General features: G+C 37.5%; 2 protein-coding genes across 2 annotated transcripts; both read left to right on the forward strand.

Annotated features, from left to right (window-relative positions):
• The first annotated feature begins 2489 nt into the window (after nt 1–2489).
• On the forward strand, nt 2490–3621 carry LOC147347492 (olfactory receptor 2M3-like). The gene has a single exon (XM_086369868.1). It carries the CDS (start codon nt 2508–2510, stop codon nt 3453–3455), a length of 948 nt encoding a protein of 315 aa, XP_086225994.1. The 5' UTR covers nt 2490–2507; the 3' UTR covers nt 3456–3621.
• A 13869-nt stretch (nt 3622–17490) lies between these two features.
• Nucleotides 17491–18883, forward strand: LOC147347493 (olfactory receptor 2M2-like). Its single transcript, XM_086370545.1, has one exon. The coding sequence runs from the start codon at nt 17491–17493 to the stop codon at nt 18415–18417; it is 927 nt and encodes a 308-aa protein (XP_086226671.1). The 3' UTR covers nt 18418–18883.
• Nucleotides 18884–19518: the final 635 nt, after the last annotated feature.

Raw genomic sequence — 19518 nt, forward strand, 5'->3', positions numbered from 1 at the left:
TTTGTAGGCTCCACTTAACTAACCAGCTTTCACAATTCAGCTACCGCTTTAGGGTAAAGATTGTAGGAAATCAGTCCTATCTCTACAAAAAGAGAGTAATAGTGTATAGACTTAAAATTACAAAAGTTATATTGGTGTCATAATATTTAAATTCATAGACAATCAGTACAATCTTTTGAAAAGACATTCCAGTAAATGTTGCAGCAGGGACAATACTTGCCCAGTGGAAGGGATGGTGAAGTAACACAGTGAGACATAATAGATACTCATATTTCTGGCTGGACTCGAAATATCTAAAATGTTGAGGGGCCCACTTTAAGAAAAAAAGGATACACAGTGATGAATAAAGAGCGGCTGGGTCCTTGAACTGGACTTAAGCTTCAGTTAAATTGTCCTCTAGGTAGGGATGAAGAAACAAAGTGCAGTGAGAATAAAGGGCTTTAAAAATGTCCTGCTTCTTTGCTTGAAACAGTTTTTGGGATGGAGATGCACTAGAGAAGCCAGAGACATTTAGACCAGTTGGTGATGGAGTTGGTGATGGACAGGGAGGCCTGGCGTGCTGCGATTCATGGGGTTGCAAAGAGTCGGACGCGACTGAGCAACTGATCTGATCTGATCTGAATCCTATGTAAAATAGTTCCATTTTCCTCTAACACAACAAGCTGGTCTTGGCTCACTCTCACACTGATAGACATATATCAAGACATCTATTTCTTCCTTTTGTGTCTTTCAGTTCAGTTCAGTCACTCAGTCGTGTCCGACTCTTTGCGATCCCATGAATCGCAGCATGCCAGGCTCCCTGTCCATCACCAACTCCCAGAGTTCACTCAGACTCACGTCCATCGAGTCAGTGATGCCATCCAGCCATCTCATCCTCTGTCGTCCCCTTCTCCGCCTGCCCCCAATCCCTCCCAGCATCAGAGTCTTTTCCAGTGAGTCAACTCTTTGCATGAGGTGGCCAAAGGACTGGAGTTTCAGCTTTAGCATCATTCCTTCCAAAGAAATCCCAGGGCTGATCTCCTTCAGAATGGACTGGTTGGATCTCCTTGCAGTCCAAGGAACTCTCAAGAGTCTTATCCAACACCACAGTTCAAAAACATCAATTCTTTGGCACTCAGCTTTCTTCACAGTCTAACTCTCACATCCATACACGACCACAGGAAAAACCATAGCCTTAACTAGACGGACCTTTGTTGGCAAAGTAATGTCTCTGCTTTTCAATATGCTATCTAGGTTGGTCATAACTTTTCTTCCAAAGAGTAAGAGTCTTTTAATTTCATGGCTGCAGTCACCATCTGCAGTGATTTTGGAGGCCCCCCAAAAATAAAGTCTGACACTGTTTCCACTGTTTCCCCATCTATTTCCCATGAAGTGATGGGACCAGATGCCATGATCTTCATTTTCTGAATGTTAAGCTTTAAGCCAACTTTTTCACTCTCCACTTTCACCTTAATCAAGAGGTTTTTTAGTTCCTCTTCATTTTCTGCCATAAGGGTGGTGTCATCTGCATATCTGAGGTTATTGATATTTCTCCTGGCAATCTTGATTCCAGCTTGTGCTTCTTCCAGCCCAGCGTTTCTCATGATGTACTCTGCATATAAGTTAAATAAGCAGGGTGACAATATACAGCCTTGACATACTCCTTTTCCTATTTGGAACCAGTCTTTAGATACTAATTAATGAAATTTAGCATAACTGCAAGTTATGGAATTTGGGTATCTTCATACACCTTCTTAAAGCTTCCTCATTTTGGTGAATGTGAAAGGAAATCTCAACATGCTACCTTTCTCAAATTGAGACATAAATGATAAATTCTCCCCCTCTCTCCACCTATATTATTGTTTTTCATAAATGATAATTTTGATTTTTTTACTTCTTCATTTACAGCTAAGTCACCTAACCATGATGCATCAGTTACTTCAAATGATTTACCAATTATTCTACACTGGAGGTTCATCTTCTGCGTAATTATTTAACTAGTAGTCCTGTTTGATCTTTAAGTCTGGTGCACAAATAAAGTTACATAAATGCAAATGTTCATATCTCTTAGAAGTAACAGATTATTAGTTTCAGTTATCTTACTATATAGGCAATGACATTCAAAATGCTCTTTTTCTCTGTTACAGAATTTATACACTTGTTAAATTTATGTATATGATCCTATTTAATAATTGGTTATATGTTTCTTGAGGAGTCATATACTCTGTCTGGATGCTGTGGTTTGCACTGATATCTTATTTAATAATTCCAGCAACTCAATTGAAAAGCTATTTCTGCCTTGTAAAAGAAGTAAAATAAAGCACAGAGAAGTAACTCGTCAGAGGACATGTAGGTTGGCAGTGGTGGAGCTTGAGTGCAAAGTCTCTGCTCATTCTTTTTCAGGCCTGACCATATCATGTATGTTGATTTACCAGCATACCACACGTAGAGTGGATGATGAATAAATAATAACCCAGATAGTTAACGTTTGTGACTTCTTGTGCTTCTAGATAAAGAAGACATTTTTTATGGAGTGGGAGAATCAGACATTCAACCCTGACTTCATCTTGATGGGGATTTTTAATTACACGCCCACTCACATCTTTCTCTTCTCTCTGGTCCTGGGCATCTTCACAATGGCGCTCTTGGCAAACACTCTCATGGTCCTCGTCATCTATCTGGACACGCGGCTCCACACCCCCATGTACTTCCTCCTCAGCCAGCTCTCCCTCATGGACTTCATGGTCATCTGCACCACTGTACCCAAGATGGCCCACAGCTACCTGTCTGGCAGGAAGTCCATTTCTGTAGCAGGATGTGAAGCCCAGATCTTTTTCTATGTGTCCCTATTTGGTGCTGAGTGCTTCTTGTTGGCTGTCATGGCCTATGACCGCTATGTTGCCATTTGCTATCCTCTTCAGTACCACAGTCTCATGAACTGGAAACTTTGTGGACTCCTGGCTGCCTCTTCATGGTTCCTTGGTGCCTTTGATGGGATTGTTGAGTTAGCTGCTACTTTGTCTTTCTCCTATTGTGGATCCCGAGAAATAGCTCAGTTCTTCTGTGATGTCCCAGCACTCCTGCATCTCTCATGCACGGATACTTCCACATTCGAAACACTTATTTTCATCTGTTGTGTAGTAATGCTCCTCCTCCCTTTGTCACTCATCATCATCTCCTACACACGTGTAATTATAACCGTTATTTGCATGAGTTCTGGGGAGGGTCGGCACAAGGCTTTCACCACCTGTACTTCACATCTTATTGTTGTGGGGATGTATTATGGAGCAGCTATGTTCATATATATGAGACCCAATTCTAATCGATCCCCAACCCAGGATAAAATGGTATCGACCTTCTACACTATTCTCACTCCCATGCTGAACCCCCTTATATACAGCCTCCGAAACAAAGATGTGGCCAAAGCATTCAGTAGGGTACTAGGGAAGAGGAAATTTAGAGAACAAATTGGATAATGGTTGCAGGGTTTTTTTTTCTTTCCTAACTCCTGTCTCTCTCTCTGGCAAGTTCATTTATTTAAATATAACAAGATTTAGCAACAAATGTACAAATGTATAATTTTTCTAAAATAGTCATCACAGTTGATGAACTCTGGGTACACATTTAGTTTATTGATATATTTTGCATTCATTGAATATTCATTGTGGTTTTAAATATACTCAATGAAGTTTTTGAGAAGTGAATGATTAAGTCAATAAACAGATATACTCCTATTAATAGAACTAAATAATAAAACTCTTTTAAATGCTTTCCCTTATTTTCACAAAACAGATTCTTATTGAAATTCTTATTCAATGATTTATGTACTGAGTTAAATACCACACTTGTCTATTTCATTTTGTCATTAGTTCTTTCAAAATATGACCTAACCAGAGAGTCATGGATATTTGCTCATTTACCAAAAAACTTATTCTATAATAAATACTACTTATTTTGGCCAAAAAGACTTTTTTCTTTTGTTTGACTTCTCTAATACACTGAGCATTTGTGTATCTGAAGATTTCTTATAGCGGAGCCACTTATTTCCAGAGTTTTGACAGATGATGCGGTATCATCAACCTATATTTTATAGGGTTTTTTTTGGTATCCTAAAAATCCACTATGGTATAATGAAATCCCAGGGCTGTGAGTCCTACACAGAAATTATGATCTATATCATATTTATGTACTGAACCATGATGGGAATATTGTTATTCTTCATATCAGAACATTACCCTTTGAATGTGTGTAGAAAAGTTTCCATGAATTTAGTAGTTATTGCAGTAAAGGTGTAATAATATTATTGTTACATAAGCTGCCTACTTTTTTCTTTGTTTTCCTGATGAACATGGATGGTAACTGAATGAAAATGTTGACTGGTCTTTGATTGCCTTGGTGGGAACCCCATCTCCCATTCTGAGACAATGTACATGGTCTTCCCAAAGGAATATACTCAAATCCAGTAGAAACTCTTCATCTTGGGACAGGTTACAGCACTCAAAGTGAAACACTTTTGTGTCCATAGAAGACCAGATTTCTATGATATTGGTTCTACCTGGGAAATTGGATAAACCTTATAAAGATTGGGATTTCATTATGGAACCTGCATATACTTCTTTAATCTAAACCTGATATTTGGAGTTGCTATACCTGATATTTGGAGTTGCTATAAAAAGATATATCTAAAAATAAGACACTGGTATTAATTTAGTTAAAAAGTAGGGCGGGGGGAAAGTTGTGGCTTCATTTATATGAGGGTGGAGTTGTGAGTCTTATGATTAGATATGTACTCTTACTACAGCCCTTCGTTGATCACCTTTAAACACTGAAACTGACAAGTAAATGGAAAAGGGGACTGTTGAGTTTTCCAAGAATGTGATGAGTATCACTGAGAGTGGATCCTTACAGAAATGATGACACCTACATGAAATATCCTTAAATATTTTTTAATTTTGAAAGAGAAATATTTCACAGTTCTTTCCCTAATAGTTAAGGAATTGTAGAATTTTTTCCCAAGATACAAAACAGGACAATGCCAAAATAGAATTCTTGACATGACATCTTTCCTGATTGAGGCTATAAGGTCACATGATCAAAATAAGTCTTTTAAACTTTCTTCTTTCTTTCATCTGTTTCTCTTTTTTAATATATATCTTTCTGAGATATCATATACTATTAATGAAAAATATATTATAGTTTTAATTTTTTTATATTGACTCCATGGAGGTTTGCTTTGCTTTAGAAAAAGTATCATAATTAATTTCTGCTTATATGTGAAGTGGCTACTACAACCTGTAAATTTCATTCATGTGAGCACAGTGTTATCATACTCTTAATTTCTGAAAGCCACAGAAATAGTTGGACCTTGTATACATGTAAACAAAGGTTTAAATTATGTACCAATGAGATGCTAAATCAGCTATGTATATTCAAATGGAAGTTGGCCTGGCTGCATATACTAAAGGCACTCAGTACTCTGCAAGAGTTATTGGAATCCATATCTTAAGAAGAATAAATGGAGAAGAGGGTGGTGGCACTATTTATTTCATATCTAATTTCACATCATGGTAGCTAACATTATTTGGGTGAAACTCTCTGGTACATATTATAATGATGAGTGATGAGCTGAGTTGTACAAACTCTCTGACTACCCTTCATGATGAAAAAAGGCAATAGACCCCAAGAAGGACTTCATTAAGTGTGTTTCTGGTCCAATAATCAGTTTCAGGACATACTGCTTCATCACCATCATCGAAGAGAAACTCTGACTGACCTCACAGATTCTAATCATGCTGAGTCACTTCAGTCATATCTGACTCTTTGTAACCCTTTGGACCATAACCACCAAGCTCCTCTGTCTGTGAGAATTTCCCACCAAGTATACTGGAGCAAGTTGCCATGCTTGGATGTTCTCTTTGTGATCCCTCCAGGGGATCTTCCAGGCTTAGGGATCCAACCCATGTCTCCTATGTCGCAGATTCTAAACGAACTTTTATTTGTACCAAAAGGTATGGATACTCTGCTGGGTGCAGGCAGTGGAACCCATAAGGAATAAGCTGAGGGCCACCACTATTCCACTGAAAACCTGTATGGAGTCAAGTATTTGGATAGTTACAGACCCAGATAGTAAATATATCCAGGTTTCCAAGAAAAACGAATAAACACAGGAGAATACTTGCCCCTAGAGTAGCTCAAAAAACCCTGCTTTTCTCTGTTCCACTCCCTGGGCAGGAGTGCTGGTACTAGTAGGTCACTAATAAGGACAGGTACTGGGCTATGGTGAGACTACAGAGAACCTTAGCGTGAATGGGGAAAGGGTTAAATATCTCCTTTTCAGTATTTTTAGTGAGGGACAATAGATTCTGCCAGTAAACAGTTTTTTCTAGAGAGGATGTTAGATGGATGGTTTAGAACAAGAGTGCCTCTACATTTTCAGGGAATGCTTTCTCTCTCCTCCCCTTATGGCTTATAGGGATTCCTCACCAGGAGAGGTAAGTGTACAGGGCTGAAGTTATCCATGAACATAATCAGGAAAGGGCAGAAAGACCCCTTGGCCAGCTATTATGTTATATGACAGTTTTTTCCCCTATTATGCACTTTAATACAACTCCATGACAATTAAATTGAGATAATGGAGGGGGCTCATATTACGGAAGTCATAAATGTGTATTTATTTGACAGTAGCTTCTGAGATAATTTCTTCCAGGTTACTCTGATCTGAGGGTGGGTGGTGGTAAGCCCTGCACTGTTCACCTTTGATCTTGAGGGTTGGCATAAATACTGATATCTCCACTGAGGTTAAACAAATATGCAAGCTTTAGAATTTTCAGACTCCATCAAGCTAACTTTAAAGTGACTATTTCCTCACCATGACATAGTAAAGCTGAAAAAGACCTCTATATTCCATCACTAATCAGGTGTAGTTGTCGAGGTCCAGAGATATGAAATGGTTTTTATCAAAGTCACAGGTTTATGATGATTACATAAACACATCAAAGATAGCTTGAAAATTTAGGTAACTTACCACACCAGTATTCAAAGTTAGAGAGGACGTCAACACAGTCTAACATAATTAAACATAGTTGTTTCTATAGGGGTCACTTTTTTTCTGATCCAATATAATATTGCTTAAAGATTCCTATTTGAACTTGTAAATTTACCTGTCTATTGAATGAGGTTGTATAAAGTCATTTCCAGCTATATCTTTCATTATCAGATTTGTAACATATATGACAAATCTTATAGGTTTCAAGATGTTTCCATATAATCTAAAATTTATTCTGAGTTTTCTGATGTTCTCCGATATCATTTGGAGTGGAACACCATTTCAGACAGGTGATTACTAGCAACTTCAGTTCTCTGCTTCAAGTTCAAGAGAGAGGTACTATTCTTAGAAAAAGAAATTATTCGGGGACTCACTAAATGAGGTGTCTTGTGGGGGCTGAAAAATTTTAATGAGCATGCAAAATTGAAGACCCCACTTAAATAGCTACCTAACTGGAAAAGTATTTTATATGGTTCCTTGGACCGAAGAGCAAAGTGCCAACTAGTGAAAGGTAGAAGCTGTCCTGATTAGCAAACTCAAAAGGACAGAACTGTTTGGTCACTTTGGTGACATCTGACAGAGAAATAAATCTAAGGGTAATAAATACACTTGAGAAACCAGTTAGCATGTAAACATTCCATGCTAATTAATATAATAGTAGAGCATGTGCTAGGGCTGTTGTTGAAGGAAAGTTACATGGCTCAAAATAGCCTGGAGTTCAAACTCCCCTCTAGATCCTCCCCACCATTCTATGTAAAACAAAGAACTCTCTCACCCGAAGAAAAAAAATGGACATTAACGTTGATTACGCCCAGCTCCCAGCTGGTCCAGCCTCTGGCCGATCTCCAAAATTCCTTACCCCATCAGTTTAACTCTGAACAACCTTGGAGAAGAATAGGCCCCCTTAAGACAGTAACTTTCCACATACATGCCTATATATACTTACTCTTTTCTTGGATAAGTGCAGCAGCTCGCTAATCTGACTGCTGCCCCTTCTCACCTCATTAAAGGTGATCTGTTCCTGTAAAGTGCTGGTCTCATTCTTTTTCTGAACCTTGTCTTCTCTAACTCCCTTACCTTACAGTTGCAACATAAATGTTGCCTTGTACTGTGTCACTGCTTAAAGTGAAAATCAAATCACTACAAATGTATGTACATTTGTAATTAAAAGTGCTTTTTTCCTTATGAATCTAGACTATTTTACATAGAAAATAATCTAATAATCATCTTAATAACTAGACCATAAGAGATTATTTCATCAACTGATTTTACATTAGACTTCTTTGAATGCACTGAGTCAGACTAGAATATTTCTCTTTTTAAAAGCCAATAATAGCAATACTGTATAGTTCTCAGTAACCAACTGAATCATCTAATCAAGTTTCATAACTTTCTAAATAACAAATTAGCAAATAACAATAAAACTGAAACATATTGTTATTTTTTGCATTAATTTATTTTTAAAAAGTGCTTTATTATTTTAAAATATTTTAATTATGCATAGTACAAAAGGAATGATATAAGAAGTATGGACACATTCCCATATGAGAGTTTATCTTAGCCTGATGAATTTATTCCTTTTCCTGTTTTTAATGAAATGAGATTCCAGCTAGAGTTAATGCTCTTTGGGTAACTCCTCACCATCATACCATGAACCTCTTACATTTCCTGCCATAATCACAGACTTGAAGTTTTGATGACGTATTACCAGCAATGGTACTATATTTTGCTGAATGTGTACATCTTCATAAAAATTACATAATATGATACAATAGGTATTATACTCTACACATAATTCTTCAACTTGCATGTTTCACACGTTATGTTTTCTAAAATTAACTTACTTTGATACGTCAAGTCTATTCACATGAATCTTTAAATACTTATACAATATCCCACTGGATAAATATACCATCAACTTATTCATGCATACTCCTATTGATGGATATTTGGATTGCTATATGTTCTATGTCATTATAAATAATAATTGCAATGAATTCAAAGACTCTCTGGTGTCCATTCTCAGAAAACTGGAAATAACAGTAGGAGATAGTTCCATGGACAAATAAATCTACTGAGCAGGCATGATTTTATGGATAGTGGGACAGATGATACCCAGTAATTAAAGGGTAGCTCAGGTCACAGGGGCGTTTTTTGTGTTCCATTGTGCAACATTAAGTCTCTATGAATCCAGTAAAGAGCCTCTTTTCAAGTATTCTTTCCCTGGAAATGGAGAGAAGCTTAATAGAGCATCTCCATTTAACACAGACCCTGTATGCACCATTGGACCTGGTATCACAAAGCCCAGTTACAGAGCAACTTGCTCAATACTCTGAATCACCTATGAAGTAGCTTAATTGGGTTGGGGGTCAGGGGAGGGAAATAAAATAAGGTAGGTGGAATTTTGGTAAGCCTCCATCTATCCTTCATTTGTCACTTGTAGGGAGAGGCTCTCCAACTATCCTTACTCATAGAGTTACTTGGGCTTCTGAGTGTTTACTGGACTTCCCCCTCTATGGGTCCTTCTCAAAGAAATGAGACAACTCCACATTTCCTGGTGACTGGATGAACTAACACATTTTCCCAAACTGTCCAATTGATGATAAGTATCAGGCATTTGAGCTTTTAAAGACTAGTGTCAAGCAGGAAATTTTAGGGAGAGTCATAAAGAGAGAGAAGTAAGAACTACTGTCAAAAGGAAAAAGAGATCAATAGTGACTGGTGATATCTATTTTAAGACAATGTGTGGTCATTCTTGATCATTTGAAATATTCCCTCAAAAAATAATAACGATAAAGTGGTACAAATAGGGAAAATCCTTCATTATTTCATAAATTATCTCAAGCTCTATGCTGATGAATTAATAAATAATTGTGTTCCTTTTCTTAGCCATACCTCTGGCAGCAAGCCTATGCATTATATGGAAACTGTTTAAAGAAGAACAAGCATGTTTTGGGCTTTATTAGTAGTTTAATCTCAAAGTGTCAACTGACCAAAAAAATATGAGCGACTAAAAAAGTTTATTGAACAAGTTTTGCCATGGAATAGAGAACAGTGGAATCCAAGGACCAAGATGGCATTGTTAATTTTGCAAAGGGTAGAGCCTGCACAATAGAATCAACTGGGGAGATTCAGAAAATAATGCCTGGCTTCTTCCAAAGAGATTCTAATTTAATGAGTTTATAAAAGTCTGGTCTAGATAACATTTTCAAGTTTCTTCAAAAGATTCTAATAAGTGTCTAAATTTGAGAACCACTGGGATAGAGGTTGATAGAGAAATTGTTAAGATTTTAAAAGCCAGACATAGGTGAATATTTCAAGCAATCTACATTAATAATGATGAAAGAAACAGATCACCCCCTACTACTTGGTATAAAAAGAAACAAAGCTTATCTTGGAATCAGGAAAAATTACATTGAGAACCTCAGGAAAAATTGAAGATAACATCATCAATGTAATTAAAAGCAAGGGACTAAGTCCCTGTGGACAAAGAAATTTAACTTGGGAAAAAAAACAAACAAACTAGGATTTAAGCCTTTTTATTACTCAGTCAGTGTTCTTGTATTTTCCTGGGAAACACCAGAAGGTAGGTTGGAAAAAATAAGTTTAAATCACAAAATACCTAGCACTTTCTGGGTTTCAATGAAGCAGAAAGAGATGAAAATCTGTTAGATACTTCCAAAGCAATAGATATATTTCCATCTTACCTTAATTCATCCCGTATTAAAACTTGAGTAATATTAGTTTTGACTATGTCTTAGGTTCTTTTTAAAGGGTGTGCCTGGAGAATCCCATGGACGGAGGAGCCTGGTAGGCTGCAGTCCTTGGGGTCACTAAGGGTCGGACACGACTGAGCAACTTCACTTTCACTTTCACGCGTTGGAGAAGGAAATGGCAACCCACTCCAGTGTTCTTGCCTGGAGAATCCCAGGGACGGGGGAGCCTGGTGGGCTACCGTCTATGGGGTCGCACAGAGTTGGACACGACTGAAGCGACTTAGCAGCAGCAGCAGGTGAACACAGGAGAAGGCAATGGCACCCCACTCCAGTACTCTTGCCTGGGGAATCCCATGGACGGAGCAGCCTGGTGGGCTATAGTCCATGGGGTCGCTAAGGGTCGGACACGACTGAGCGACTTCACTTTCACTTTTTCGTTTTCATGCATTGGAGAAGGAAATGGCAACCCACTCCAATATTCTTGCCTGGAGAATCCCAGGGACGGAGGAGCCTGGTGGGCTGCCATCTATGGGGTCACACAGAGTTGGACACGACTGAAGCAACTTAGCAGCAGCAGCAGCAGGTGAACACAAGGCATTATTATAATTTGACTGTTCTATCATGTATACTAGGTTAAAACTCATTTAGAGAATCTTTTCATGGATCTATTTCATTAATGCAGCACTTTTTTCCTCTCTAAGAAGCACATATTCAACTCTGTATAAAGCACAATTCTGTTTTATTAAAATAGTATTTTTTAAATGTAAGACAATACATTTTGGTGGTCTATATTCCAGTTTAAAGAATAAATCATTATACAAAATGATAGGATAAAATTAAACATGGAAATTAATATATATTTTAGGGGTTGAATCGTGTGCCTCAAAATTTATATGTTGAACTCTCTGTACTTCACAATGTGACCTTATTTGAAGCTATGGTCCTTACAGAGGTAACCAAGCTAACAGGAGTTCACTAGGGGAAGTATTAATTCAAATAATTTGTGTCTTTATAAAAAGAGGAAAATTGGACACAGACACAGTGAGATTGCCATGTGAAGATGAAGGACACATCAGAGTTATTTTTCATAAGTCAGGGAATACCAAAGATTGCCAGCAACCACCAGAAGTTAGATGAGAAGCATTGAACTGATTCTTCCTTGCAACCTTCAGAAGAACCAGATTTGCTGACTCCTTGATCTAACACTTCTAGCTTTCAGAACTGTGAGAGAGTAAGTTTTGATTGTTTAGCCCTCCTAGTTTTTGGCATCTTGTTATGGCAGTCTAACAGACTAATACAGAGATTAAATACCAAAAGTATAACAATGGCAATGATTGAGATATTTAAATGGTTAAGATATTATATTTTCTGAGCACATATATTTTAATTAAGCATTTTGTTATCTTTTATTATCTTTGCAACAATCTTGAGAAATGACATTAATTACTATAGAATTTTGTTAAAAAAAAAATAGATTCCTGATACTATCACTGTCTGATCTCAGAGTCCCAGTTCAGCTCTCTGTTCTAAGAGCAGTAGAAGAGACCATACGACTGAGTTCAGCGAGTGGGGAGCCGATTATCTATTACAATGAAGTAGACTTAATGAGGATGATCTGGTTGTTCTAGAGTTGGAATCAAGGAATAAATTTTAAAAGTTGGAAACGCCTTGGAGACCAAAGCTTATTCTTCTTGAGGGAAGTAACCTAAGCCAATATCTCACATTAGAAATGTCTGGGGATGAGAGTAGAATTCTCAGGGATTGTGTTAAAAAACAATGAGAGGAAACCTCTTTTGCAGTATCCTGAACCCCAAAATAAATAGTTGTCACTGGATTTTCTCACAGTTGGGAACCTGTGGAAGTCTCTGATGAGAAGTATGACATAACGGTACTAGAATAATCAGGGATATTGTATCCACAGGTTGGAAAATAAAGGATTTATTTTATTGGAAATTTAATGATACCGGGAGAGGCAGAGGAAATTTTCAGACATAGAAGTTTGTCTTCCAACATGTACTAGCTTTTCTGTATATGGAATACCATACAAAGACCATCGTTGAAGCAGGAAGATAGACTACAGCAGTGACTCTCAAACATTAGCCATCATCCAGATCACCTGGAGGCTTATTGAGACATTTCTGATTCAGTAGGTCTGGAGTGGTACCTGGGAATGTGAATTTCCCAAAAGTTCCCAGGTGATAGTGATGCTAGACTTGGTCAGGGGATCACACTGTGAGATTCACTGTGTTAAATGAGTACTTTCTAACCATCTTTACATTATGCTTATGCACCAGGAAAATCCACCTGTCCTATGGCAGGCTTATGACTGTGTTCCACTGGAGGATGGTGTTGCTGGGTTATAACTAAGGGAAAATACAAGTTGGTCTGGCATCCACAGAAGAATTGACCTGTTCATACTTGGTATGCCCTGATTGTGTCTAAATCTTTAATCTGTGCTCTCCATGTGGCCTCGCCTCTGTTCTTCTTCCTCACAAGTGTTGATTTTTGCTCAGAATTTAAACTAATCCAGTCATCTTCCTCAACAGAGGTTTCTCTCTGTTCCTCCTCTCTGTTCCTTCCTTTTACATATGAAGTGAAGTGAAGTGAAGTGGCTCAGTCATGTCCGACTCTTTGCAACCCCATGTACTGTAGCCTACCAGGCTCCTCCATCCCTTTTACATATATATGTATTTAATTTATTTTTGAAAGCATCCTCCTCTTATAAGTAGGAATATAGGTAAGTTCAGTCTAATTCGGTACTCTAATGAAGTAATTATGCATAGTCATGTAGTGTTTAATGATAGTGTTGGTGATCATCATTGACACATGGGCCCTTAATTGAGGATTACATAGCATAAAGCATTTTGTGAGCATGTGGATGGGAATTTACTTTTGTGATAAAGAAAGCAAAATAATTTACAAAAGATGGAACTAAGATAATTTTAAATTTTGAGTGTATTAGGTTTTATATACTAATACGTGTTACTATTCGTATAACTAAAGACAGCCTATGATGTTCTTGAAAATTATTGAACCACAATTTCTTTGGCCACTAATATTACTGCAAGATTAGTTTTGCAGGTGCGACCATGCAGAGATGTTTTAATCAGTTATTTCTTAAAGCTCCCTAGCAAATTTTAAAAGATTAGTTTTTGATCACAAATTCTTACATTTGTAAGGGATGAAGAAACACTACATATTTCCATTATGTACTGATATGTACACAAACATCTACACAGACACAGGTACAGTCCCTGAATTAAGTAATTCTTGAGAGACATAGCTAAATAATGCCTTTGTATGGTAATGAAAAGCAATGTCAACTGCCTTTTTGGCTTATTTCAATGTTTTCAATACTGTTATTTAACGTATATAACAAAGAGTAAATATGCTGGCTTGAGTGAAGTACAAGCTTCCTATGGAAAATTAAAATTTATTTAATAAATCAAGTACATTCTTGAACACTCTGAGTTGAAGTTTCTAGAGTTTGTGAAATACAATTATGGCCAGTAATATATATGTGCAGGATATGCTGGAAATAAAAGAATCTTCAAAAATAAAAGGTAATTATGTTATATAGTAACAATCAACATATGATAATTAGGATTTGGGTTATGGGTGTAAAACCTGATGCTTTTGTATGAATGACAGCATAAGTTTTTATGACAAAGTGTATGACTGTGCTACTAGACTTTGGGAATAAAAAAGAGTGAAGAATCAAGAATTGTATTTTATGATTACTGAGATGGACAATGAAGGAATTAAGGAAGACTATGGTTATAAATATTTTCAGAAGACAGAATAAAGAAATGGGCAAGGGCTGGTAATAACGTATTTATATCTCATAGAGGTGAGAACACGCATTGCATATACCTTTGTATTCAAAAGTACATATATAATAACGATAACAATGCAATTTGATAAGTGCTGGTATAGAGGTATGTTTAGAAAATGGAAGGAGGTCTCAAACTCAAGAATACTGAGGAGACTATGTAGCAATAAATAAGGACAATAATTAAGAGGGAAGAGATGGTCAGCAAGCTAAATATTACAAGGGATACACGGAAGGATCAAAACACATGGAAATCTGATGAACAAAATAAACCAGAAATTGAGGCAGTCCTGAATCACACACAAAGATTCCCCTGTGAAAAGACATTAACTGAGGATCTGTTTAAAGAATGCTGTTCCAATCACCCCACCACCATGCTCCCTTACCCTCACTCATCATGCAGAGCAGTTGGCAGCAAACAGCATACCTGGAAGCCAAACAAATGAAACTGGTACTTCTCTCTAGGACAACAATCAAATTTACTCAGAAGATTAAGGCTTCTCCTAGGGTGTTGGCACCCCTACATAAAGCTCTCCTTAATTAGGTATACAGCAAGTCCATCTTAATGGTTAACTCTCCACTTACAACGTCCACATCTAATCTTTTCATTTGCATGCTCCATTTAAGTAACCAGCTTTCACAATTCAGCTACCCCTTCAGCAAAGAGGTCTGTAGAAAATCAGTCCTAGCTCTATAAAAAGACAATAATTTGTGCTCCTAAGATTTACATAGACTTAAAATTACAAAAATTGCACTAGGGTTACAGTATTTAAGTTGATAGACAACCAGTACAATCTTTTGAAAATATATTCTAATAAATGTTACCAACAGGGACAATGTTTCTGTGGAAATGATGGTGAGGTAACACAATGAGAGATATTAGATGCTCATATTTCTTATGAATCCAATAAAAAGAGAAATAGAATTTTAGTATTTTACAACTTATAGAGATAATACAAGAAAAGCAGTCTCTGAATCAAAGAATTGCACAGGCCTTTCACCAATGAAGGGATGAGAGCAAAGGCAGGCCAGTTCTGGCTGGGTTTGAAATATTTCAAACCTTAAGAGAAAAAGGATACACAACGTTGAATAAAGAACTGCTAAGTCCTTGTATCAGAGAAAGCAATGGCACCCCCCTCCAGTACTCTTGCCTGGAAAATCCCATGGACGGAGGAGCCTGGTAGGCTGCAGTCCATGGGGTTGCTAGGAGTCGGACACAACTGTGACTTCACTTTCAGTTTTCACTTTCATGCATTGGAGAAGGAAATGGCAACCCACTTCAGTGTTCTTGCCTGGAGAATCTCAGGGACAGAGGAGCCTAGTGGGCTGCCGTCTATGGGGTCGCACAGAGTCAGACGCGACTGAAGCGACTTAGCAGCAGCAGCAGCAGCAGGTCCTTGTATTGGACTTAAGCTTCAGTTAAATCCTCTTCTTGATAAGGATGAAAATACATAAAAGAGATATGAGAATGAGGAGGTTTAAAAATGTGTTACTTCTTTGCCTGAAAAATTTCTTGGGATGAACTAGAGAAGCCAAAGACATTTAGACCAGGACCACTGAAAATTGGCTTCAACAGCATTTGGGAGTAAAAGCATGAAACCTGTCCAATCTTTAAACACAGTTGGGTTGAGGCAGCAGTGGGCAGCATGACAGAAGACCTTTCCTTTAGTGACAAAATAATTATGTCATGAGGTTGTCGTGGAAGGATTCCTCTTCCTTGATGTTTCAACAACATAAAAAGCTGTCTCTGTTTACTCTGCTTTTGTCTAATCTTTTGTAAAACAATTCCTCTTTTCCCCAAACACAACAAACTGTTCTCGGCTCACTCTCACACTGATAGACATATAAGACATTTGTTTGTTTCTTTTGTCCCATTAGATACTGATTTAAGAATTTGGCAGACTCACAGGTTATATAATTTCCGAACCTTCTTATATACCTTCTTAAATTTTCTTCATTTTGGTGAATGTGAAAACTAGTCTTAAGATACTACCTGTCTCAAACTGAGACATAAACGCTTGTTTTACCTCTGCCTTCCATCCATCTTGCTTTCTTCATAAATGATGATTTTGATTTTTCATTTCCTCATCTGCAACTAAGTTGCCTATTCATAATGCATAGATTCCTTGAAATTATTAACCAGTTATTCTGCATTAGAAGGTCATCTTTTGTATAGTTGTATAACTAGTAGTCCTATTTGTGCTCTAAGTTTGGTGCACAAATAAAATTACATAAATGGAAATGTAATATCTCTACAACAAATAACAGATTATTAGTTGTAGTTATCTTACTTTAATATATAAGCAATGGCATTAAAAATGCTCTCTTCCTGGGACTTCCCTGGAGGTCAGTGGTTAAGAATCCACATTCCCATTGCAGGAGACATGGGTTCTATCCCTGATCCGGGAAGATTCTACATACCATAGGGCAACAAAGACCATGAGCCTCAATTACTGAGCCCATGCACTGCAACTACTAAAGCCTGTGTACCCTAGAACCCCTGCTCTGCAACAAGAGAAACCATTGCAATGAGAAGGCCATTTACTGCAATGAAGTGTACCTCTGGCTCACCACAATTAGAGCAAGCCTTGGTGCAGCAACAAAGATCCAGGGCAGCCATAAATCATCAATAATTAAAAAAAAAAAAAATATATATATATATATATTTTAAAAGCTATTTATACTATGTAAAGGAAAAATGAGAACATACAGAAATAACCTGTCAGAGCAGGTTGGTGGAGGTTGAGTGTGGTTAACTCCACCTGACTGCAAAGCCTCTGCTCTTCTTTCCCAGTCCTGACATACCATGTATGTTGGTTTACCAGGGTACCACACATAGAGTGGGCAGTGTATAAATAATTATCCAGATACGTAATGTTTATAACTTCTTGTGGTTCTAGATACAGAAAATATTCATCATGGAATGGGACAATCAGACATTCAACCCTGACTTCATCTTGATGGGAATTTTTAGTTACACGCCCACTCACATCTTTCTCTTCTCTCTGGTCCTGGGCATCTTCACAATGGCGCTCTTGGCAAACACTCTCATGGTCCTCCTCATCTACCTGGACACGAGGCTCCACACCCCCATGTACTTTCTCCTCAGCCAGCTCTCCCTCATGGACCTCATGCTCATCTGCACCACTGTACCCAAGATGGCCCACAGCTACCTGTCTGGCAGGAAGTCCATTTCTGTAGCAGGATGTGAAGCCCAGATCTTTTTCTATGTGTCCCTATTTGGTGCTGAGTGCTTCTTGTTGGCTGTCATGGCCTATGACCGCTATGTTGCCATTTGCTATCCTCTTCAGTACCACAGTCTCATGAACTGGAAACTCTGTGGACTCATGGCTGTCTCTACATGGATTCTTGGTGGCTTTGATGGGATTGTTGATGTAACTGCTACTATGTCTTTCTCCTACTGTGGATCCCGAGAAATAGCTCAGTTCTTCTGTGATGTCCCAGCACTCCTGCATCTCTCATGCACGGATACTTCCACATTCGAAACACTTATTTTCATCTGTTGTGTAGTAATGCTCCTCCTCCCTTTGTCACTCATCATCATCTCCTACACACGTGTAATTATAACCGTTATTCGCATGAGTTCTGGGGAGGGTCAGCACAAGGCTTTCACCACCTGTACTTCACATCTTACTGTTGTGGGGATGTATTATGGAGCAGCTATGTTCATATATATGAGACCCACTTCTAATAGATCCCCAACTCAGGACAAGATGGTGTCAGCCTTCTACACCATTCTCACTCCCACGCTGAATCCCCTTATATACAGTCTCCGGAACAAAGATGTGGCCAAAGCATTCAGTAAGGTACTAGGGAAGAGGTAATCTAGAGAATAAAATGGATTAGTGGTTTACAGAAATTTTTTTCTGTCTTAACTCTTCTCTCTTTAAATTCATTTATTTAAAAAAAAAAACAATTCAGCAAAAAGTGTATAAACTATTTCCTAAATTAGGCATCAGACTTGATAGACTCTGGGTATACATTCAGTTAATTGATATCTTTTGCATTCACTGTACATTCATTTTGGTTTTAAGTGTACTTAATGAAATTCTTGAGAAGTGAGTAATTAAGTTAATAAAGTTTCACTCCCCTTTCTAGAACTAAATAATAAACAAAATTTTCCTAAATGATTTTCCTTATTTTCAAAATCCAAAATCTTATTTAAATGCTTCTATAATGACTTATGCACTGAGTTAGCTACCACACTTGCCTATTTCACTTTGTTATTAGCTCTTTCAAAATATAGGCTAACCAGAGAGGCACAGATATTTGTTCATTTACCAAAAAAAAAAAAAAGTTGTCCTATAATAAATATTACTTATTTTTACTTATTTTGACAGAGAAGGCTTTTTTCTTGTGTTTGACTTCCCTGATATACTGAGCATCTGTACACCTGAATAATTCTTATAGTGGAACCACTTATATTCCAGAGTTTTGGCAGATAATACAGTATCATCAACCTATACTTTGTATATATTATAAGTCTTGTAAGTTTCATGATGCCTGGTTATAATCCAAAATTAATTCTGAGTTCTCTGATGTTCTCTGACATCATCTGGGGTGACCACCATTTCAGACAGGTGATCATAGGCAACTTTGGTCTCTGCTTCAAGCTCAGGAGAGAGGTACTATTACTTTAGAAAAAAAAGTGTTCAGGGACTCATTAAATGTAGTGTCTTGTGGGGACTGAAAACTTTTAATGAGCGTGGCAAAGTTGAAGAGCCAGGCAGTCTAGATAAGTAACTACCTAATTGGCAAGGTATAAAACTTTACACGGTTTCTTGGGACCAAGGGGCAAAGTGCCAACTAGTGAAAGGTAGAAATTATCATGATTAGCAAACTTAAAAGGACAAAGTTGTTTGATTACTTTGGTGACTTTTGACAGAAAAATAAGTCTAGGGATAATAAATATGCTTGGAAAACCA

The sequence above is a fragment of the Bos grunniens genome, chromosome 23, assembly GCF_055505025.1.
Source record: "Bos grunniens cultivar Pamir isolate PY7600 chromosome 23, Bosgru_T2T1.0, whole genome shotgun sequence".
Taxonomy (NCBI): domain Eukaryota; kingdom Metazoa; phylum Chordata; class Mammalia; order Artiodactyla; family Bovidae; genus Bos; species Bos grunniens.